Source organism: Micropterus dolomieu, linkage group LG19, assembly GCF_021292245.1.
Source record: "Micropterus dolomieu isolate WLL.071019.BEF.003 ecotype Adirondacks linkage group LG19, ASM2129224v1, whole genome shotgun sequence".
Classification (NCBI taxonomy): domain Eukaryota; kingdom Metazoa; phylum Chordata; class Actinopteri; order Centrarchiformes; family Centrarchidae; genus Micropterus; species Micropterus dolomieu.
The window spans coordinates 30,208,407-30,232,110 of record NC_060168.1 but is presented as its reverse complement, the minus strand read 5'-3'; the positions used below and the strand labels follow the sequence as shown (position 1 = coordinate 30,232,110).

The window sequence follows — 23,704 nt, the reverse complement described above, 5'->3', positions numbered from 1 at the left end:
ATTTGAAAAGTGCTATATAAATAAAATTTACTGGCTTCTTGGTAAAATGGTAACTACTTACCTTCTTGACAAGTGAGCTCTCACTACAGTACTGGCTCTTCATTAGATAGGAGATAAATGCAGGCCCCAAAACATATAATCTATAAACTCTTATCTCCTCCACTACTCCTTTTATAAAGAGCCAGATTGGTTATTGATTAAAGCACCAGAGTAGAGATGGGACATCTGAGGATCCTTATCCACCTTAAATAGCTCATCATTATTTTGTATTTTCTTTTTCCAGGCAGGGTGGCACTATAATCTGGGTAACTCAACAAAAAAGATAAGAGAACACCATGATAAAAAGTACAGTTTAAATGAGTTAAGTTACTGCAGCTGCAGAACAAAGTAAAAGTAAAATCATAGCAGTTTAAGGTATGTTATCACCTCCTGTGATTACTGCCCTTTTGGTCTTTAAAAAAAAAGGATTTAGACTCTTTCCTTGCCTTAGGAGACAGGTTGGTATTTTTGTGAATCTTGCTCAGCTTGAAACAAACTGGGGAAAAAAAGACTCCAATTATTAGAGCATACATTGCCACAGCCCAAGGTGTTGTACGCTAATTATTTTGTCTGAACAAATGTTGAAAAAGAATCCATTTACGATATAATGAGGAATTTGCAAATCATTGCATTGAAGTGGTGTGTCTTGACCTGATAGCATCATGGTTTGATTTCTTTGTTGAACACCATGACTTTATAAAGTACAAGACTCAACTTCACTATGAAAACTGAACTCAGCTACACTGAACTCTCATTAGTGTTAACAAAATGGCCATATGTTAAAATGACCCATGCAGTCGATTATTATCAAGGAAAGGGGCCGCAAGGAGAGAAGAGGAAGATAAGCATTATGAGTAAGTTCAATGATGGCATGATATTGCATTAGAGCCAGGACAACCAATTGACATTGGTAGTGTTGCCCACTTGTCTTGGTTATTTTGTCTTAATAATGTTTTATTTTGAATTATGACCCAGACTCAACTATTGACTGAACCCTTAAAAATTATCATTCACCTTGAATCCTGCATTGGCTTTCATCAGGAGCTGTGTTCCTATTGTCCTTTGTAATGTGTCATCATTGGAAAGTCATAATAAGGTGTAGGGTAGGAACTAGGGTTGGGCCGATAGGCAATGCCATTGTCCATCGGCGATGGCTGACAGACATCACGACGTTGAGCCGGCGTGATTGTAAAACCCCCGCCCCCACCAGCAAAAAAAATCTCAAATTTTCAACTTATACCACCCTGTGAAAGCAGGTTTTAATGACCACAAACATTGTTATTATTGTTTTTAAGTATGCTTTGCACCTGCCTCGGAAATCTGTTCTCCGCACACCCTGACACACTCTGACACACCTACACCTCAGGTAAACACCCCAGTTAGGCAATTTGTTTTTTGATGGGAGGGGGTGTTTTTTTTTTCAGTGGATAGTTTCAAAATCTAGCTGTCCTTTGCTAGCTTACCAACATTGCCTACCCCAGCTTTAACATACTATAGGTACATAGCAATACTATTTGTAGTGTTTTATTTTAAAATGTAAAAACTGTAAAACTACATTTTACTCAGTTTATTCCAGTGTGAATCCATGCTAAATCCCCAAATAAATGACATAATAAAGATTACAGAAGGTCACAGGTTATGTTGTGTTGTTAACAATGCTTGCTTTCAAAAACACTCAAAATAAAATTTTACCTTTTTTGACATATATTTGTTATAGAGGGTGGCGATGGACCAGTGGACAAGACACAAGCCTTTGGTTTGGGAAGCCCAGTTCCATTCCGACTTCGACACATCCACCCTGAGCTAGACACTTAACCCCTAGTTGCTCCAGGCGTACGACCTCTGACATATAGAGCGATTGTAAGCCACTGGGTAAACTTAAATCATTTAAAAGGTGATGCCGTCTCAAATTTATTTGACATTTTTTCAGCATGAAGACAAAGGACAGATTATTTTTTCCTGTCAGTGCACTCAGATAAGCAGCTGTAACACTGAAGAGTTGTAAAGCAGTCAAGTCAATGAATACTTGAGTCAGTATATTTCTTGTTGTTTTGAGAATGGCTATTTGATCATTTAAATCAAAAGCAATTGGTACATAAACTGTAAAACATTAACTAAAGGTTTTTCCTTGATGCATGTCATAAATACCTATTTCTTCATTTAATTATATCAGGTCATTGGAAAGAGGCTCTCTCTAAAATAACTAATTAACTCTCATAAATGTTCTGACAAACAAAATATGGAACATTTTCAAGAACACTTACTTAAATTCTTGACTGAACACTTCAAGCACTATTACAATGATTTTTCCTGCAGCAGAGCATAATTCCTTTTGTATAATGTATTATGGATCTATAAAAAAGCAGATATAAATATACACTGCTACAGTTTTATATCGGAAGAATTTTGGAGGAAAGAGAAGCAATGAAAAAGTTATCTTGTCATGTTATACACTGCAAACTAAAAACAAGTTATATTGTGTCTTAAGATAAGATGAGATAAGATAGACTTTATTGATCCGACACTGGGAAAAAATGCTTGTTACAGCAGCTCCAAATACAACACAACAGATACAAATTAAATGGAAAAAAAGGATAGAAAAGTACAATACATTGTAGATATAGAAAATTAAGAATAAGAGTTATATATGCACAATATACAGCTGTGATTGAAATTAACATTGCACAGGTTGGTCACCAGATACTAGCCCCCTCTCACTGTTTTTATGACCAGCGATTGCTTTCAATCCTCTAAATAATGTTGAAGGTGCTCCTCCAACTCTTTCCTGTAGCTGACCTTTTGTCTTCCTTATCTCTCATCTAAGCTGTCTCTGAACCCTCCACTGCTCCTCAAAGACAGCTCAAATACATCATTGCCAACTCCTGTATAACAAACAATCCTCAACAATTTGAGTTTCTAAAATATTAAAGCCATTTATTTTCACCTTCATTCTTCAAATCCTGATAAGTTAGAACAAATTAGTAAAAAAGTTTAAGCTAATTAAACATGATTAAACCGGGAAAGAGTTGCAGTTACATTATAGTGAAGAGGTGGAATCAAGACTATGCCTCCCTTTTCCTTAAACGGACAGATTCATTGGGATTGGCCAACTGGAACAGAAAACATCTCACAACTATACCACAGTTAGGGTTGGGCATCATAGTATTACAGTATACCAATGCTGGGATTATTAGCAAATATTATTATTAATAAAGTTATTATTACAAAAAGTATTAATGATATGGGACACCAAACCACCATAGAACCGAGGACTGACAACCAAATGTGAAAACAGTCTCTATATATGTATCTATAAATGCCAATAGAGGGAGGAAGAGTGGGGAAAATGGTGGATGTGACCAACTTGGGTAGCTTGTCACACAATGATCCAAAATGGAGGATGCACTCCATGCTTGTCCTCACCAAGATGGCATGGAGCACAGCTGGAGTTTAGGCAAGCTGTGGGTTCCAGATGTGTATGTGTGTGGATGCGCATAAGGCGTGTACTTGCATGTGTTGGTATGAGAAAAGATAAAATGTACACAAAGCAAAGTATATAAGGTCCTGGTTGCTGCACCTAGATACAATGTTACTAAAACTTTTTCACGCAGTACCCAGCAATGAACTTGCATTCAATGATTGTCAGTAATGGGCGTTTGTCCCGATAAGTTAGGCTCTGCATGCAGTGGCAAGAACTACTGCAGGTAAAATACACAAACCCTAATTACTATGGTAAAACACAGTAACTGCTACTTTATGACACATGAACCAGCAGCAAACGTTCATTCTGCAGTCTTGTTGCTGGACTTCGGTCTTGATAAAGCGCTGTTATTGGCTTACACACAGTTTCAGAAACAAAGCAAGAAAAGGTCCAGCTGCATGGTACCGATTCAGGTTTTTTCGTTGAGGCTTCTGGCCTACATGCAGGCTGCTTCTTTGTTTCCCATAAAGTGAGTCCCCAACACCAGGGCATTTAGAAAAGTCGACGGTATGACTTTCAATATTCTTATAATCACTTATAGTCTTACAGTATAGACTTATAATCATTCACTCGCCGCTCTCTCATTTTTGCTCACTCACACTCAATACGCACACAAAAGGCGGTGACCGTGAGTGGTGGGATAACGTTACAGGACTAATTTGGGTTTAGTCCTTAGGATTAAAAGTGAGCCAACCATCTTGGATGAAGTTGTGCACATTATCTCTGTTGTCTCGGTATCCACCGTATCAACAAGTGTCATTGGGTCCTCCAGCAAGAATCTATGGAGGAAGGATGCTTATTGCCTATCTATTCATTATCCTATAGGACATAAGTATTTAAACGCACAACGACTTGAGTAGGCCAACTGCATATCAGACACTGTACTGGGAATTCCATGAGTACCATCTCCAAGCACAGTCATGTAATTAATGTTACTCACTGAGGGCCTCTGGTTTATCGGGTACTGGGTAAATGTATGTGATGTGTCCAGGGGGTCATGTCTTTCATTGTTTTACAACATGTAGCTGGCTGTACTAGGGCATGAATGTCTTTACGATAGATTTAGATTGAGTGTCCTCCATAGGACATCTTAAAGACAACATGTTCCAGTGGCAAGATAGAGCTGACGCTGAGATTGGGAGCAGCATTGTAGGCTAGGCAATATCATACATGTTACAGTAACGTGTATCAGCAGCAGCTCATCTTTGACTTTTTTAAAAATACAAATACTGTCATATACTGTATATACCCCGCTGAAATGTATCGTCCAAGCCTAACTAAAACGTGAGTTGACTACTAGATAGGGCTGGGCGACACGGCCAAAAATGTTGTCACGATAAAAACATTTCAAATCGTTCGAGAGCGATACTTATCACGATTTATGTAAAATCACTATTTCTTTCAAGTTTTAAGGCAGATTTTTGCTCCTGAGTGAAAATTGAAGAAACCAGATGGTTAATTATGTGGTTAAACTTTTCTTTATGGTCAGAATGGGACAAACAGTTGATGCCAAACAGTGGATCGCTTCACAAATCTGAGGTAGAACATTCAAAACTATTTTTTTCACTACAAATATGATTAGTTAATCTTATTTCAGGCCTCTTTTTTTCAACAAAATAAATATTTTAATAGAAAAATTAAGCGCCTATTTGTTCGTGATTCAAATCAATTAAAGCAATTATTCATTAACAATATATTGAAATTTATTATATTGATATTGAGCAAAATTATATTGCAATAATTATCATTATTGTTTTATTGCCCAGCCCTACTACTAGAGATGAGGTTGTTGATTGAGATTGCTTTGTATACTCTTAAGTAGTAATCGTCACTATGTTCAGATCCTAAAAATCATCTTACAAAACATGAACTTTGACTTTGCAACCCACTTTGTAGTTGGTGTTGATGGGTTGTGGCATTTTCTCTGAACTCCAGTTCAAAAAGCCTTTTCAGCTGCATTGTAAAGGTGGCTATTCAACAGGGTGGAGTTTTATGGCTGACAGTGCAGTCCTAACATTTTTCTGTTACACAGAACAAAATTCCTGTTTACGATTGTCAGATGTGATTTCAAGATGTGAAAAAACTGAGCTGCAATCAGTTGGTGAGAGTAAAACTCATTTGTACAGTTGCATATACCATATTCATGCATAGACCTGATGCTTTTGGGCTGACGGTGGAGCTTTTCATAATCTGTCTAATCACATTTTATTACATTTAGAAATTCAGTAAAACTGACCAGAGCCAGATTTCCTTGATCCAAATATACAATTGCTGTAGAAGCACCAGGACAAACCACACATACATTTTACTTTGTGCTATGTAGGTACATATCCAGATTTTATTTTACTAAAAACAATAGATATAGAAGCACATAAAAACACATGTTCAACATATTCTACATTTGAACATTAAAGAACGAGAAAAACACTAGACATATTTTGCATATATGTAAATATATTACGGATAACTGAACCATGGAATGCTTCAACCGTCAAGTATTTCAGTAGTATGGAATGCTTTGGTGCATAGTTAAATTTTTGGTTTGAACCTCCCCCCAAAAGAAAGCAAAACACAAATAATGTACACTGCTAAAGACTATAATAGTTATAACTGTTTAATTATACACAGTAGTGTCATGTCACTACTTTTATGAAAGAATGCAATTAATGTGAACGTAATCTTTGTAACTATTTTTATAAATGCTTTATAAATAAATGTTACTAGGTAGCTGAAGGCACAATTTTTGGTTACTTAAAGATAAACTACAATCACAAGTGTAGACAACATGTCAGTATCCAGGTATCATTCTCTCTTTCAGGTTAAAAGTTAAACTAAATTTAATGCCAGACTGTTCTTAGTCCACAGTAGAGGGACATCATGTTGTTAAAGGTGCCCTGGGGAGTTTTCTTGGAAACAAGAGTTTACACTCAGTGTTAACAAAATGCATTATGTACACTGATAAATTTGTTGATTTCATTTCCTTCCTCAAAACAATTTGCAAAACCATTTTTGTTTTTTTTATATATATTTTGAAACATGCATTTAGTCTTCTTCCCTTCTTTTTGCCGGTGTATTGCTGCATCTTTTTGGTACACAACTGCCACTTGCAGATCAGTGGAAAAGTGTGAAACCATTGTCAAGGATATGTATTGCGTCACTCACACACGTGTCCATGTGTGACAAACAAATCAGGGACGCACTCAAACGATAATGCTCCACAGTGCTACTAGAGGTCATACACTCCACAGGGAACATTGAACTAACAACACAAGCACATCTTCATGTAGTCAACCATGAGCATTCAGGTATTACAAAAATAGAAAAATGGACCTCAATAATTTAAAAAAAAAATTATAATAAACTGGCTTGTAGTTTGATGAGCCATTTCTCACACACAAAGAAATGAGCTTGAGATTTGACTGGCACAGTTCAACATTCATATATTCAGCCATATGTCAAAGGACCTGAGATGAAAATAATCACAGTATATACATATTTGTCCAGTAGGTATAGGCACTGTATAGGCAGACATTGCTCAAAAAAAAAAAAAAAAAAAAAAAAAAAAAAAAAAAAAAAGGTACTGCGGTTTGGATACACGGATGATGCAAAAATCGAAGGTAAACAAAAATTCTATTGGTGTATGTCTGCTTGAGCATTATTGCCTACCTCCCATAACCATTCTTTCTTTATATATAAATGATCAGTGTTCATTTTACGGCTTTATGACTTTGTAAACATGAGCAGGTCTTTCCCACAGAAAAAAGTACTTTTCCCTTGATTATTGGTATTAGAGAAAACTCCATTTAGGCAACAGTATGGTTATTTCTCACAAAATAAAAAAAGCTTATGGACAAGGGCTGATTGACAGAATTTATAAAATATTTTAAAAAAATTTTTTTCCTCTATGGTCCTTGCTGAGAAATAAAAGTTTACAGCCACTCTGCATGTGGCTTTAATAATGGAATAAAACGGTGATGCGTGATTAATAATGTACTATTTTGTACAGTAGATTGAACTGTACTACCATTGTACCTCTACATTATATGCAACTTTTCAGTTTCAGGGTCACAATTTTAAATCCAGTTGGGATGTGATCCTAAATGACCCCGTCTATGCAGCATTGGTGGGCCACTGAGCACATTTGGGTGTGTATGCGCAATAGAGAGAGAGAAATTGTTTCTCAAAGCGAAGTATAAATTATGGAGTGTCACTTTTACCATGTACTTCTGCTCCAGTTCTATAAGGAAGACCTTTTTAGCATTTAACATTCTGAGACAGTATTAAATAAAGACTTGTCTGCAGCAGTTATGAAAGATAACTGCACTCAGGAACAACTTCAATAAATCCCTGTAGCATTACAAGGCACATATGCAAGAATGGATTATTCTTTTGTAGTATGTGAGATGTATGTGGCAGGTAGATTATCTTTTTAGCATTTGCTGTCATAATCTCCGTTCAGGAGCTGAGAGGCTTTGGACATAGCGGACAGCATCTGCAATGGTGAAGAACGTGATTTTATTCTCTCCCCCATCACATCCTTTTTTGTCAGGGCAGTATCCCCCTCTTTCCAGATCATCCAGCACTGTAGCATTACACTGGGCCAGGACAACCTTGATCCCAAGTTCTCCAAAATCTTTGCTGACCTCTTTCAGAGCATTCACTCCAGCAGTATCTAGAAACAAGATGGCGCTGCAGTCGATCACCAAGCTGCGTAAAGAATATTTCTTGTTGAGCATCAAAGTTATAGTCGCACCGGAGTCAACCTCATCATCTTTACCTGCATGCTCCTTCTCCTCCGACTTCATATTTGGGACCTCTCCCTGAAGTTTATTCTTCTTCTTGAACTTTATACGGCGGGTTTTCTCCTTGACAGGATCAAACCCTGCACACCTGTATAGAGATTTCTTGAACAAGCTCTGGTTGGCGTAGTAAATTGGAGCCTGGTATCTAAAAACAGTCACTCCGGAATGTGTTTGAAGGCCGTGGTAGGACGACAGGTCCTCGTAATGCTCCCTGCTTGTAGCCCGACCAAGCTCCAAGACCTGTGCTTGCTGGGTTCGGCCAAGGACGCAGAAGGCCGACACCAAAACCCCCACAAGGAGACCCAGCTCTGTGTTGACCAGCGCCGTAGTTGCCATAGTGATAACCCAGATAGAGGCATCGACATGGTTGACACGCCACATGCGGGGAATGTCGGTGAATTTTTGTAAAGCTCCGCGGAGGTTTACCACAATGATGACCGCTAACACACATCTGGGGAGGAGAAGGAAGCAAGAACACAAGCATGAAAGGGCAAAGATTAGGATCATCACTTCGTGGTATCGTGAAAGCTGATTTCAATGTGTTTAAGAAACACAAGATTACACGCCCACATTTTACATTTTCAGTATGAAAACTTAAACTGACTCGCATCATTTAACATCTGTTTTAAGCTTAAGGGTTTTTAAGTTGAATGGCAAAAATATTCTATTGGCAAACAGTTTTTCATCTTAGAAGCACAGAGATGGAGGTACCAAAAGGATGAGATGTTGAGTGTGACAGACAAAATAAGCTCAAGATGCTACACAAATAATTGGGGGTGTGACAATACACTTGGCTGACATGTGCAATTCACAATATTGCGTTTATGAGAACAAGACAAGACAATATTTGAACACTATTTTTATGAAATATTCAATGCTGATATATATGAATAGGGGGACGGGGGGGCTTTCCCGTAGAACATTTTGAGCAATAAAGACAATTTCCTGCATGCTGGAGATATTTTCTGCACCAATTTATGGTAGAATGACAATGCACATTTGTTTCTTCTATTTTTACATTGCATTACATGTTTTGTCATTTTGCAAATAAACCTTCTCAGAGCATTTATTTGGTTTTTTAAACATTTCTTGCTGCAAGCTATTTTTCAGAACATATTTAACAAATGCTAGATGAAGTAACGTATTGTATTATAATATGCCAATGTAAATGGCAATTGTTTAAGTGATTATTCATCCTGTTCTGGTTTTGCATCTAAAAGCTGCTTGAAATATAGTATTATATAGTATAGGCTTGAAAGCAGCGGGGATAAGGAGTTGAGGTCCGGTTTGTTTTTTCCTCGTCCTAGTGATCGGCACATCTGGGTGATGCAAGTTCCTGGTCTTATAACGGTCTCTCCGCTGCTGTTGCAACATTCACTGACCAGGAATACTTTTAAGGCCTTATTTTTAGAATATGAAATTTAAGACCGCGGGAAGCCTGCAATCATCAACTGCATTCACAATCAATAGAGTGATCAAGGCTCACACAAAGCAATCTCCCAATGGGTGAAACCACACTTACCTCTCTAGTTGGCAATGAACACACATTTCAGGTCCTTTTTATATTGAATATATTTAAACAATGCATCGACCTCGGCACAAAAACTTGAACGCCATGTGTTCACTTAGAACCAAAATGCGACCGCTCTACCCCCCTGAGCCACAGCTACCTGTGTTGTGTGAAAATACCACTATCAAGAAGCGGATTATAATCTACTGATAAAAGCATGGCATTCTGGCAATTAGAATGAACTAATTAGGAAATCAACTCAAAAGGAGGAATAATATTAAGACCCTTAAATCGATAACTAATTAAGATTTTGGTATGCTTACTTCTGAAGGGAATAGAAGAGCGGCGCTATCACCAGCAGCACCAGCAGCAGGACGAGGGCGCTGACCAGCCCTGACATCTGAGTCTGGCACCCTGTTGACTCCTTGACAAGAGTCTTAGTCAGTGCAGCGCTGGTGGTGAAGCAGCGGAAGAACGATGGCAGGATGTTGCAGAAGCCAATGGCGTACATCTCCTGGTTGGCGTCCACCGCGTAGCCGTGCTTCTTGGCAAACATCTCTGACAGCGAAACAGTGATGACGAATCCCACAATGGCAATGGAGAAAGCGTCAACAGCCACACTGGGGATCAGACTCCACATGGGCAGCTGGGGAGGGAGGAAGCCTGTGGGGATGTCACCAGCCACGCTCGACCCATAATCACTGTTGAAGTGGCCAAAGTGAGAAGCCAGTGTTGCAATTATCACCACAAAGAGCTCAAAGGGAATTGGAGCCTGGGTAAGGAAAAATGACAACACACAATTATTAAAAGTGTATAGTCATTTCATCACACCAACATCCTTACCACTAGCAGGGTAACAAAAAAATAAGTTAAGTTTGGTCTGAGGGTAGCATGGAATGACAATATTAAATAAGTCAAAATAGTTTATCCTGTGTATGGTAGCCTTTTGAGGACACTTTGGGTTCAGACTTAAAAGTAAAAGCTAAGCTGAACTTTGTCAAGCTCAACATCCCACCGCTTTGTCCCAACTGTGCTTTGACCATTACATCCAGCCCTATATTTTTATTCTGAGATTCCACTAGAGTTGCTTTGCATAATTTAGTTAAAAAAAAACCTTATTTATCTTATACTCTCCCTTTAAGAAATTTGTTTATCTGACCACAAATGGAGACAAGAATTAGGTTGGAGAAATGGTGGATGCCGGCGGAGAGGAAAGTTTCTGGGGTCCGGTATAGGTACCAGATATGCTTGATCTGTCAGAGCTACTCAGGGCCTTACTGATTACTGTACAGAAACTTTTGAAACTTCCGCTTAGTTAGCGGTGCAGCTAGTGGCCCTATTAGCTTAGCTGTCTCTGCTCGGACTGGGAGCTCGAGCGCCAGTGTTGAAAATGCTAGCGCAGGAGTTTTGGACAGAATGACAAAGTGATTGACCAACCAAAACACATTCCCATCCCCAGCACCATGCTGCTAACACGGCCAACAATATACATTTCAAAAGCAGATTTCTTTTAACTAAAATTTAAATTATCCTTCTCTGTTCAATACACTGTATATAGATCAGCGAGGGCTGTTACCAAAGGCAAATTATTTTAGAAAATACTGCTAATGTCTGCAGTGAATACAACAATGTTTAAATGTCAAAAGCTTCTGAGTTAATTAGGAATGTACATCTGAGCAACCAGGATGCAACAAATGAGCAATTTATTTTCTTGCATGTGCACACAAGCTGTTAAAAAGCCAAACTCATTAAAATTTATGTTTGAAATAAACTAATCTGAACTTTGTCAATTTACCTTTAGCTTGGCTTTGAAGCGATCATTTAGTTCCTTGGTAGGTATCAGGATCAGCAAGCACACCAAACTGGTCACCAGGTCACACATGTTGGTGTTTCCCAAGTTGTTGAGCAAGCTGTAACAGGTCTTAAACAGAGTGAACCAGCCCTGGGGCCTGGGGATCTGCAGGCCCAGAAGGTACTTTAACTGTGAACTGAGGATGGTCAAGGAGGCTCCTGTAGCGAAGCCACTGAGAAGGGAGTCAGAGAGATAGACTGAGACGAAGCCTACCTGGAAAATGCCCATTAGCACCTGAGAGAAAGAGATACCCAAATTAATGCCCACGAGGAATGATGCCAGGGAGAAGAATTTAATCATCATCATCACTAACATGATAATTGTTCTGCCTTAAGATTGCCCCTGCTCACTTACCTGGTAAATTCCAGCAGTGAAGGTAACTGTAGCTCCTACTTTGATTGCATAGCAGCTTCTGTCACATTCCCCCCCAACACTGTTATTCCCCTGGCCAGCCAGCACAATGGCACTATTGTTACCACTGATGCTGCTGCTTTCTGTGAGGTAACCTGCCAAAGCTAACTCCCTATCCACAACCTGACCAACAAGCAGGCAGAGCACCCCAAAGATCCCCACTGAGATGTGTTTAGAAGTGCCTAAGATGGCATAGATGATGGAAGAAAAGAAAGCTGTATAGAGGCCGTATATGGGTTCCTGACTGGCCAATAAGGAGTAGGCTATGGACTGGGGGACCAATAGGATTCCAACTATCAGCCCTGACATGACATCGCCCAGCAACCATTTCCTTAGCTGGTAGCGTGGCAGCCACTTCAGAATTGGGGCAAAGCCCAGGATTTTGGATTTTGCTTTCTTTTGGGTGCACAAGCAGTGTTTCTTCAGCCGATGTGAGACAATGGATTGCCAGTTTTTAGCCTTTTCTTTCTCCACTCTTTCCAGAATGAGAGGCTGCTGCTGCTGCTGCTGCTGGTCGCTCTCGACTCCATCTTCTGCTGCTGTACAGCAGTCATTGCCATGGGTCATTATCAAGCCCTGATCTGCTGTGATTTGAAGAAGAAGAGTTCAGTTTAGCCAAGTTGTCATACCAACAAGAGGAAAACTAATAACTTGAACAAAAAAAAAAGCAACATTTGCAACATCTTAACATTTTCAGATGACACTTCAGTAGCAGTGCATAGAGATAAGAAGGGTGACACTATATTTTTGAGGCCAAGAAATATTTCCTCCTCGATGTTACATCACTGTACAGTAAAGACACTTCCCCTTAAAGCTGAGGTAGGCAACCTTGGAGAACAAACTAATTTTGACCAAGGACAAAAGGCGCATGGTCGACGGGAAGAAAACACAAAGCTTCTGAAGGTGGAATCTGTTAAATCATTGCAGCTCTAAACCTATTTCATGTGATATGTTATTCCCTCTCTACATCCTTGACTAATTAAGGTCATTCTATAAACAGGCTTAACCTACTTAGTGAGTAGACTTTTATTTACAGTGAAATGATCACACTTTGTCATTTTAATTCATCATTACCTTGTGGTCTTTTTGTTTACCCATTTTTAGAAGCGAATGCACGCAGTAAGCTTGCAAAGTCTATTTAAAAACTGGGCTTAATTTAGTCTAGCTGAAAAGTCACTTTTTATTACAGCTAGTTTACTGCTCTACAACATTAAAATGGCTGCATTTTAATGTGAAAGAAGCCCTAGACACATGTTGACATTTAACTTAATTAAATGAAATGTTAACCCCAATTGATCACATCTTACAGACGTATTTTAACATTACCTTGCTTACTAGAATCCTTACTGAGTAGGACTAACTTCCCTGCACACTGGTGGCATTTAAAGCTTTCTCAAACGTTAACACGATTACTGTGAGGTTAACTTGGTTTGTTTCCCCAAGAGAAACTACTCACCTTTAAACTTCGTGGTGTTAATAAGATTAGTCATCCCTACAGGCTATTTAAAAGCTGATTGTTATTGTTAAGCAGTTCACGTTACGTTAAAAATGAAACCGTCCAACTAACGTTAGAGTCATATCAAAAAGTCCGACGATACAAAGTGGCAACATCTACTATAGCTGACATTCTCGATCTAATTATCTCGCTGAATTACTTGCGAAAATTCCCTAATGACTCTGTCCAACGCAGTCTGTCTAGCTAACACAACGTTAACTCAGTACTGGAGCTGTGAATGGGCACCATTGTAAACAAGTTGTCAACGTGGACACCGGTTGAAACGTTTAGCCAACTAAAGTGAATCAACGTGACAGCGTGCTCTTCCTCGAAAAACAGAAAACAGCTTTGTTAATGTGTGAAGTAACTGACCTGAGCTCGAACCAGTCGCCGTTTGCGAAGTTAATCTTTGGTTGTGTTCAGACACCCGTCATTCCGCCTCAAATTCATTTTACGCTGGTCTGTTGTTGCTCCGTGCGTAAGGACGTTTTATTGAACGTGTGCCTACGTCACATGACCTGCTGTGGCAAAGATAGCCTGTGTGGGAGGAAGAATCACTATGTAGCAAAATAAGACATTGACATAAGCGATTTCATACAGTCTAAGGGAATCACGCATTAAAAACAAAATAAGATAAGGAAATAAGTTATTGTTTATGTGGTAACATCCTGACACAAACTTTCCAGAAACACACACACACACAGTCTATTCACAAGCATTCTTGATAGTGTCTGTAAGTCCTTGAACAGTATGTCCAGATATCACAACTTTAACTGCAAACACAGCACATGGAAAACAGACAATGCAGAAAAATAAGCTAGAGATTTGACAGTTCAGTTAGTCTGAAAGCAAGTTTAAGAAGCCAATCACTCTTTTCATAATTGATTCTTTATTGATGTATATTGTCTGCTATGTATATCTTGAAAATAAACCTACTGTGCTGATGTAGGTGAATGGTTATCCAGAAATAGTGAGAACTCTTTTGGCTTTTGTTCTTTGTTAGATTCTTTATATGGTGTTTCAGATTCTTTATACTGGTACAACAGGTATAACAGGTACAAGGTACAAGGTAGATTTATTTATCATTTACAACACAGGGTTGTAAAACTACATTAAGTTGTAGTTCCCTTTATGCTACTGATAAAAATAAACATTATTTAGAAAAAATATTATATAGTAGACTAGTTACAGGGTGTGAGAGGGTGACTGATGTTCATCATCAGAAAATGGTGGGGGTGGAGTCATGATACGAAATGAGCTATAGGAGCAGCAAATCAGTGTAATACCACGTTTTTGCAATGACATAACCATCAAGGCAATATCCCATGATGTGTGTAACAGGTAACTTGGAGTGTCAGAAAGGGAGTGGGAAGTGGAGTGTTGGTGAGTCTTGCTTACACTCAGTTTAGTCCTACATGACAAGAGCACATTAACTAAATAAGGCAGAATGATAACATTAAAGGTATATTTAGTGAATTTCAGGAACAGTAATAATGGTAGAGGGTTGTTGTGGAAGAACTGACACATGTTTTTCATGTTCTTCTGGCCTTGTTGCATGCTTAACATTGAACCTCTAATACTTGTTAGCAATTCTTAAAAATAAAAGTAGACCAGTGTGCTACTAGATTAATTTATGAGCTGTTATGAGAAAATAGACTGTTAACATCTTCATATGGTCCAAACTCTTATTTTATGGTATTTTACTGTGTATATATTTGCATATGGATGGGTAGCAAATTATTTAGACAGCATTGCATGAGAGGTTTTTGTTGATGATTTCAAGTCTGAACATTTTTAATGTGTTGGAAGTGCCACTTAAATGTCCCCTGATATCAACACAAAAATAGTAGCTTTTAGGTCTTCCTCGCTAACAACTACGTCACTGTCGAGTCAAATGATGTTGCTGGAAGCAGGAAGAACTACTTGGCGAACTCCTCTTTCTCGGTCAACATAGCGTGAACTGAGGAATTTGTTGCTTTAGTAGACAATCAACCCTGACAGGACAGCAACATAAAATGTGCCGGAGTTTCCCTTTAAATTAGGCTGTATGCCATAAGTACTCATTTTCATCACACAGCACAAGTGCTAAGGGTGACAGAGAAAGGAATTCCAGGATATGTCATTAAACATTGGAAGGTATCGTAATCCCAGTGTTGTAATTGGATGCAGGCTTATGTCCACACATGACCATTTAAAACCATCCTGGTAATCCTTTTTCTTTTCTCAGACACCTGCCGAGTTGGTTAGCAGTACAGAGGGATTATACAATTTTATTACACGCTTTGCTGAAGGGCTTCAACAGGTAGGACTGTTTGCTGTTTATTAGAATCTATTAGATCTATGGGACACAGATGTAAGTTGCACATTATCATCATTACTTTATTCATACATTTCTATGTGAAGTACCTTGGGAGAGGAAGAGACATTGTACAGTATCAACTGCTAGAAGGGCTTGATAATCTCAGGAAACTACTAAATTAACTAAAATGTCTCAATGTTCAATTTGCAGTACTACCATGTTAAATAAATTGCCAGGAATTATTTGACTTTAGCATTGATATGAAGATGATTTAAGGGGATAACACCCACTTTGCTTTTCTTTCAACTACAATTGTTTTCTTCTATGTAATAATAGAATATGCATATATTTTTCTATAGCCGATAATAAACTAGCCAACAATGAAACCACCCAATATTAATAAGGTTAAGAGTCAAAGACATAGAAATTGACAGACAAAACAATATTTCTATGGGCTGAGTAAGCCTGTGTGTGCGTGTCATATGCTAAGGAAAGGATCTTTTTATTTAAGTTGCGTGTTCAATTTGTTTGTTGTTTTTCAAGACAAGTGCTTGTCTGACTATAAAATCAGTTCACCAGTGGTTCATGTAGACAGCCTAAGTTGGTTGAATAATACTAAAGTATTTGTGGGAGGGGGCTTGATTGTAGTCACAAAGCCCCAGAGAATTATCTGCAGCTCTACTGAGCTTTTTAGCATCTCAGAGCTTTGTTGTTGTTTTACAGCACATTTACCGTAAGATTCAGTCACATCAACCCTGTTTCCAGCTGCAGCAGGCAGCTATTTTCAGCAAACAACTGAATAACCCCCTGTACACTACCTGCCCAGCACCAATCTACAGAAGACAAAGTTAGCGACCAGCTGGTGAAGAAAGTAGAACCTTTTAATGGTGCTTTTTTTTGTTGCTATTTTTTGTTTTAAACCAAACCATGGCTAAAAGAAGAGTGAATACTGGACTTACATTTGTTTGTTTGTTGTTGTGGACATGCGTGACCATAAACAATTAAGTTTTTATGGAAGGGTTTTGCTAGTTTATCATTTAAATGCATTAGCAGTTCAGAAGTCATTGACCCACTTGATTTGCATTGCTAACCATCCAGCATTAACATTACTACCATCTGTTTCAAATTGTGTCCTGTCAGCAGCGGTTATGGTGGACGCAGCGGTAGCAGAGCAGTTCCTGGATGCCAACCCGCAGTTCGCCAAGCAGTACTATGACATCAACTTCCGGCCTAAGGTCATCTCAGACCTGCTGGACAGCAACCGGAAGGCAGTGGTGGACATCAGCAAGTTCCACGAACTGACGATGGTAGAGGAGAGTGAGGTCCTCTTCGACCTGGTGCGGGACATCCAGGACAACCTGAATATGGAGAAGTGTGTCTTCAACCTCATGAAACACCTCAGCTTCATGATGAAGGCCGACCGCATGAGCCTCTTCATGTACCGGCAGAGGAATGGAGTGGCCGAGCTGGCAACAAGGTTACTGCGGATTTCTTTACGAAGTTTAAAAGTATCTTTTGTTCTGTTTCCAAAACACCATCTGACAAATAGGAATGTGACCACTGAAACAGATTATGTATTGGTAAAAAAATAAAAAAGATAATATTTCTTTGCCATGAAACGAGTTCACATGTTGGTCTCATGAAAAGTAAGCAGTAACAATTAATCTTGAAACTAAATATTTTGCACAGCAATCATTGTCAGAGCCCACTACAGCTGGACTCCTGCTCTTGGCAGCTCCAGTGGGGATTTAGAAGGCAGGCGCCTTGTTCAAGGGCACATTGATGTGTCCAGAGACTTTTGCATCTCTTTAGTGACTGAGTCCAACTAGCAACACTTTAAGGTTACCTGTTTGAGTTAGAAACATAAAAAAGATAAATTAAGAAAACCTACTGTAGTTGCACAGCACGTTATAATACATGTATTTTTATCTTTACCTCCAGGTTATTTAATGTCCATAAAGATGCAGTGTTTGATGATTGCCTGGTGCAGCCTGACAGTGAGATTGTGTACCCGTTGGATATGGGCATTGTGGGCCACGTGGCGACCTCCAAGAAGATGGTCAACATTCCCATTGTGTCAGAGGTAACAACACAACTAATGTTTGTGTGTTGTTGTTTTTTTTTGTTCTCACTAGTAATGTGGTACTGACATGAGCATCAAAACCACATTACTTGTTCAATAAATCATATTCAGAATTTCCCCTCACATAATTGTCATAAACAGTAAAATGTGGCAAATGCTTCCTCCCAATTTTTGTCTCCATCACTTTTACTTCCTGTTGCATAAAGTACCAAAGCATTAGCATCTATGATTATTTCTTTAGAAGTATTTTCAAATGGATTAATTTCCAAGTCTTTTTTTTTTATTAAACCAATTTACCCTGTGTTGTCGTCATGTTCTACCATTTTGATTTCCACAAAATCTGTCTAATCCGGATTAGTCATTAATCAATTCAGCAAAGATAGATTGTTTGGAAGTAAAATATGTCCTCTGTTAAAAAATACATTAAAGTATTAAATATTTCTTATTGCTCAGTAAACATTCAAACCCCTGTTTTGCCAGGGTGTAAAGACTTGTCCACTGGTGCTTTGTCTTTGTTTGACCACCAGATGGCGACGACACTCCACTGATGCCAAACCAAAGCCAGCTCAATCTCATTATAGCCAATACCTTTGGCATTTGAAAATGGCTGGCAAGCTTTTTCCCATGTACATTTCAAGTTCGTCATGCTACTGCAAGTCCACTAACTTCACATCCACTCCCTGCCCACTCCTGCACAAAGTGTTATTTTGACATTTATTCTTAATAAGGCGGCAGCTCACTCTGCATAACTGATGGATTACAAGCCCTCCTCTGTATCAGTTCAATCACTTCCTTTCACGGAAGATTAGCTGATGTACAATCAAAACAGACCCGGGATGATTGTTTCCGTTTGTTTTTTATCTTTCGGCTTTGCTGCCAGGCCGGCCTGTTGTGCCTTTACTATGAGCCACCACAGAACAAACATCACCATGCTGTTCAAAACGCCGCAGCTTCACAAAAACACATGAAAGCACGATGGGAAATGTAGCAAATGGAACGATATCAAAGCCTCCAACCCTCAGTTTCCCCAGTCATAGCGAAGGGACAGCTAATGTTTCCATATAATTGGTTGGCTCTATGATGCTAATACACTGAGGATGGCCTTTCAGAGTAATACAGAGACTGGGAATCACTGTCTCTCAATGCTCTATTTCCATCCTAGTCCAATCCAGGGCAGGCCATTCAGGATTCTTCTAGGTGGAAGGTGGGGATTATGTTTCTCTGGGATTATGTACTGACCAACTGCTGGCATCATTTCACCCCCTTCTTCTATTCCTGCCCCCTTAAAGTGAACATAATTGTCGCATTATTTCTAGATTAATAACTCTGGTTTTTATTGCAAGTGTGGTAACTCGAGGAGTGTGCGTGTGAGGAAGAAGGTGGAGAGCGTTAGTGGGGGAGGTTCCAGATGAAGCCGGTTAATCTGCCTGAATTAGAGCGATCCCAGATTACTCCCAGAGGTCACACAGGCTCTGAGCCATTTTCACAGACTCAGCACTATTACACACCTTTAATCTATTCTGTTACATTGAATCGTAGCACAAACCCACTGAAATCCATTTAATGTGTCATAACCTGAGAAGCTAAATTGGCTAGGGAGGAAGTTCATTTATTGATGTCTGTGTGCAGATTTCATATAAAATTATTTACATATTCGTTACTACATATGTGTTTATTTATTTGGATAAGTTTAATTTATGCATGTATTATTAATTTACAAATTTCATTTTCTTCCATTTATGGAAGTGAGACAATGATCTCATTTGAGGTATAGATTGATACATTTCTAATAATCAAAATCAAAAAAATTATTTCAAAACCCTTATGTAGGAATTTATGACACAAGCCTACAGTAAAAAATATTACAGGTCTCTGGGACGGTAGATTTTCTATATTTCAATACATGTGTGAGTTACCTACCTACATGGTCATTCTCTTTTACAAAAGAGCAAAACGGAGCTAGAAGAGTAAAGAGCTGCATACATGAATAGTGTATATAAATAAACTGTATAACTTCTGTGGGTTTTTTGTGTATATCAAAATAAAACTTACATTAAGCTTCTGAAGTGTAGAGCTCAAGAACTCAAGATTCAGCAGATATTAAGAACGAAGACGTCTCTGAGCTTTAGGTGGTCAAAGGACTTTTGACAACAATCTGTCAAACTGCCCAGATCTTTGGAACAGGTTCATTTTTAAGCTGTGTAAGGCTGCAGTTGAGTACGTTTTGTCTCAGACTGATTTCCCCCCTACTGCCACACATCAGCTCGACACTTCTGTAGAGAGAAAAAGAAAACATTAGACATTAATAAATAAAAAGGATGGTTTACTCAATTCGTTTGTGGTGCAAGATGAGGACTGATCCAATAATAATACTGATGTACCTTTTTTTTACGGCATTCATTTTACAAACAGAGTGAATGCCTTTGAATGTAAAACGAGCCCTTGAACAAACCAGAGGCAGGATATGTATCTGCAGCTGGGTAGAAGGAAGAGGGTTTGAGTTGCTGCTCAGGTTATATATTCATGGCTTTACTGCTGTCACATGCAAAGCCATGAATATATATATATATATATATATATATATATATATATATATATATTTTTTTTTTTTTTTTTTTTTTTTCCTTACCTGCACCTACCTACTTTACTAATGCTCTTTGCCCCCTTAAATGTTGCTCCTCCTATCATGGTCTTGAGAAGCTAGTTTTGCTTTGCCCCATGGGAGACCCTTTTCCAGCAGCTCAGCCTTCACTCTTCTTTGTTACAGACCCAATATGTGTCCAGGCCATCTTGGACGACTGTGTTTAATTTCTGAGATCATGCTTCGACAGTCGGTCTTTATGTAGATTTAATTATTTTATGTTTTGTTGGGCCAGAATATAAGGCAGATCTTGTGCGAATGAGCTGACTTTGCTCGTGTCACATTTAGTTGTTTGCCAGCACTCAGTCCCATATAGCAGAACCAGCGTGTTCAAGGTGTTATTAGTTTTAGACTATAGGTGTTATACTTTAAGATGCCATGGAGTCTTGCAAGCTTTCCGGAGTCTGCGCTGGATATCTTTGTGGGTGCAATTTTCCTGACTAATCAGACTTCTCAATTTTTCTTTGTTTTCAACCAGGAAATAAGACCATCACAAAAACGTACACCTTCCCTTACCCAAATCAGGACTGTGTCCCCAATTTTTGAACCCGAAGGGTCGCTATCTGCAGGTTTTTGTTCCTTCTTGGCAGTTAATGAGCTGCTCTTCCACTGTTTCACCCCTGGAGGAACACAATTGATGACCCCTGCTACACAGGAGGAGCAGTAGGTGGAGTGCAGCAGAAATGGCCTTGAGTTTGTGGATAATGGAAAGCCTTTGCTAGCAGCATTTACGGATAGAAATGGTGTGTTCATCAAAGTCTTCTCTTTTCTCATCTCTTCTCTTCTCAGAGCCCTCATTACAGCAACTTTGTGGACGAGCTGACAGAGTATCAGACCAAAAACGTCCTCGCCATCCCCATCATGAATGGTAAAGACATGGTGGCTGTTATGATGGCCGTCAACAAGTTGGATGGGCCGCACTTCACTGCAAAGGATGAAGAGGTAACATCTAATACTGCCTGTGTTCGAAAGCAAACTCAATTTTAGTGATTTTGTCACATGAATAAACAAATATTACATTTGCAGCTTTATACTGAACTTTTCTTAACCCGTTACAAAGTGCCTCAAAACTAAAAACGAGCACAATAAAATATGCTCCCCCTCACCATTCATGTGTTTTCCCTTTACTTACTTTTGTCATTGCTTTATGTCGCTTCTCCAAACTTTCTCTGATAGTAACTGACTGTCTGACTGGACAGTGATCCCACACAATTAAACTCAGTCTGACAAACTTTACAATAATGGTTTAAGGTCTGTTATAGAAGCTGGATAAAACTATATGACGTAGATGTAGCCTCGGTTGTTCAGTGTCAGTTTTGTCCCTACTCTCGTCCTTTGGCAGCTAACTTGCTGTATTTTCCTGCTTCCACACTGGTATTTTGGGTGCCTGCATCCCAGGACCATGTTTATGTTTTAAGGCTTATTTAATCCCTGGTTTTCTCTAAATGTGATGCTGATGACAAAACATAAACTACATTGGTTGCACTATCCTCCCAATTCCTTAAATTATAAAAATTTATAATCTGCATTTGGATCCAAATGTGAGTAAAAATACACAGTGATAAAGCTAGTAGAGTGATTGGCTGTTGGCACCCAGGTATTTTTAGACATCTTTTTAGGACATGTAACTTCTATCAAGTCAGAGTCCTTGGTTATGGTAATTTAATTGATAATGTTTTACTAGTGCAACATATACAGATAAAATGCCATTTACTTTGGCCTCACCCAAATATGGAGCAAATTTCAAACAGTCAGTTCAATCGGAAATAGACGTAGGCTTAAATCAAGAAATCCATTCAGAAAAGCATTTTGCTTCTTACAAAGTCAGTCACATGTATAAGTTGTAAAATAATTTCTTAATCAAAGTTTGCACTTACCTTACATTACATTACCACTTGACATCTTCTTGATCTTAGCCACTGCTGAAATACAGTAGGTGCAGACCTCCACTGTAGCTGCCTGAAGCTTTGTTACATCACCTGGAAGCCCTCTGTGGCATACTGTCCAAATACCACATTGAAACAGTGAATTGTCTTTGTCAAGAAAGAGGAGACGATGACTATTTGGAATGTTTGATTAAAAATGAGATCTGCCGTTTGAAATGTGTCACCTACTCTGACTGATGGCACAAAGGTAAAAGCATAAACTTGTTAAGAAACAGAATATTGCAATGTTATCGCTGTGCCTTTGCTGAGAAACCACAATCTCATCAATTGATCAGTATTATGCAAAGCAGATGAAAGGGTGTACTGTCTTCTTCCAGACGCTAAACAAGTATCTCAACTTTGCCAACCTGCTCCTGAGAGTTTTCCACCTGAGCTACCTGCACAACTGTGAGACAAGGAGGGGACAGGTGAGGCTGCAGATGCATGCAGCATCTGAATTCCTCTTGTTCCTTTGTAAGATTTAGTTTGAGTTTATGCTCAGGCTGTGGTCACACTGTAGCTGAGAGAGTCCCACATCTGACCCCTTTTCCTCTTGACTCAGATCTAATGTTTTTTAGTTGCATGGATTCACATTATTTTCACTCTTGATGACATAAATATGTGGTACAAGATGCCTCAATTTAACTTGACTCTAAAAGCACAAACAATAACAAAAATATGATTGGGGCGGAGGAGAAGTTCCAAGTTATACCTCTGGGTCTGTGCTGTGCAGGAACTTTGGAACTGTTGTCTTGCATTTTATTTTACTCCATTGCTCAGGTGCTGCTGTGGTCGGCCAGCAAGGTGTTTGAAGAGCTGACAGACATAGAGCGGCAGTTCCACAAGGCCTTGTACACAGTCAGAGCTTTCCTCAACTGTGACCGTTACTCTGTGGGTCTGCTGGACATGACCAAGACCAAGGTGGGTTACCATATTCTACTGTTTGAGATTGTCAGGTACCAAATTAACAATAAGTGTCTTAAATATCTGAAACTCATATTAACCGTCATTTCCACATTTAGGGAACTGGTCACCTAAATAAAGCTTGAACTTTAATGTAAATGCAGATTGTGGAGCAATAATCTACATTTAGGGCTTAATTTTGGTTTTAAGAAGCTTGACTGCAGCAACAATGCTTGGTTTCATAAAATCCTTAAAAACTTTTC

The 23,704-nt window shown here is 38.9% G+C and overlaps 2 protein-coding genes across 2 annotated transcripts in view; one reads left to right on the top strand and one right to left on the bottom strand.

Moving 5' to 3' along the window:
* Window positions 1-5,706: 5,706 nt before the first annotated feature.
* slc26a2 (solute carrier family 26 member 2) lies at window positions 5,707-13,774 on the bottom strand. The gene is given in 6 exon segments (XM_046030112.1): window positions 5,707-7,979; window positions 7,981-8,773; window positions 10,156-10,604; window positions 11,628-11,918; window positions 12,039-12,679; window positions 13,552-13,774. Coding segments are annotated over 6 exon segments (2,238 nt in total). The 5' UTR covers window positions 13,586-13,774; the 3' UTR covers window positions 5,707-7,949.
* A 3,236-nt stretch (window positions 13,775-17,010) lies between these two features.
* pde6a (phosphodiesterase 6A, cGMP-specific, rod, alpha) overlaps window positions 17,011-23,704 on the top strand; it is a 34,366-nt gene continuing 27,672 nt past the window's right edge. The window contains exons 1-5 of the mRNA XM_046030109.1: window positions 17,011-17,366; window positions 17,831-17,972; window positions 21,403-21,555; window positions 22,877-22,966; window positions 23,319-23,459. Of these exons, the coding sequence (XP_045886065.1) occupies window positions 17,038-17,366; window positions 17,831-17,972; window positions 21,403-21,555; window positions 22,877-22,966; window positions 23,319-23,459 (855 nt within the window). The 5' untranslated portion in view covers window positions 17,011-17,037. The remainder of the gene's footprint in view (window positions 17,367-17,830; window positions 17,973-21,402; window positions 21,556-22,876; window positions 22,967-23,318; window positions 23,460-23,704) is intronic.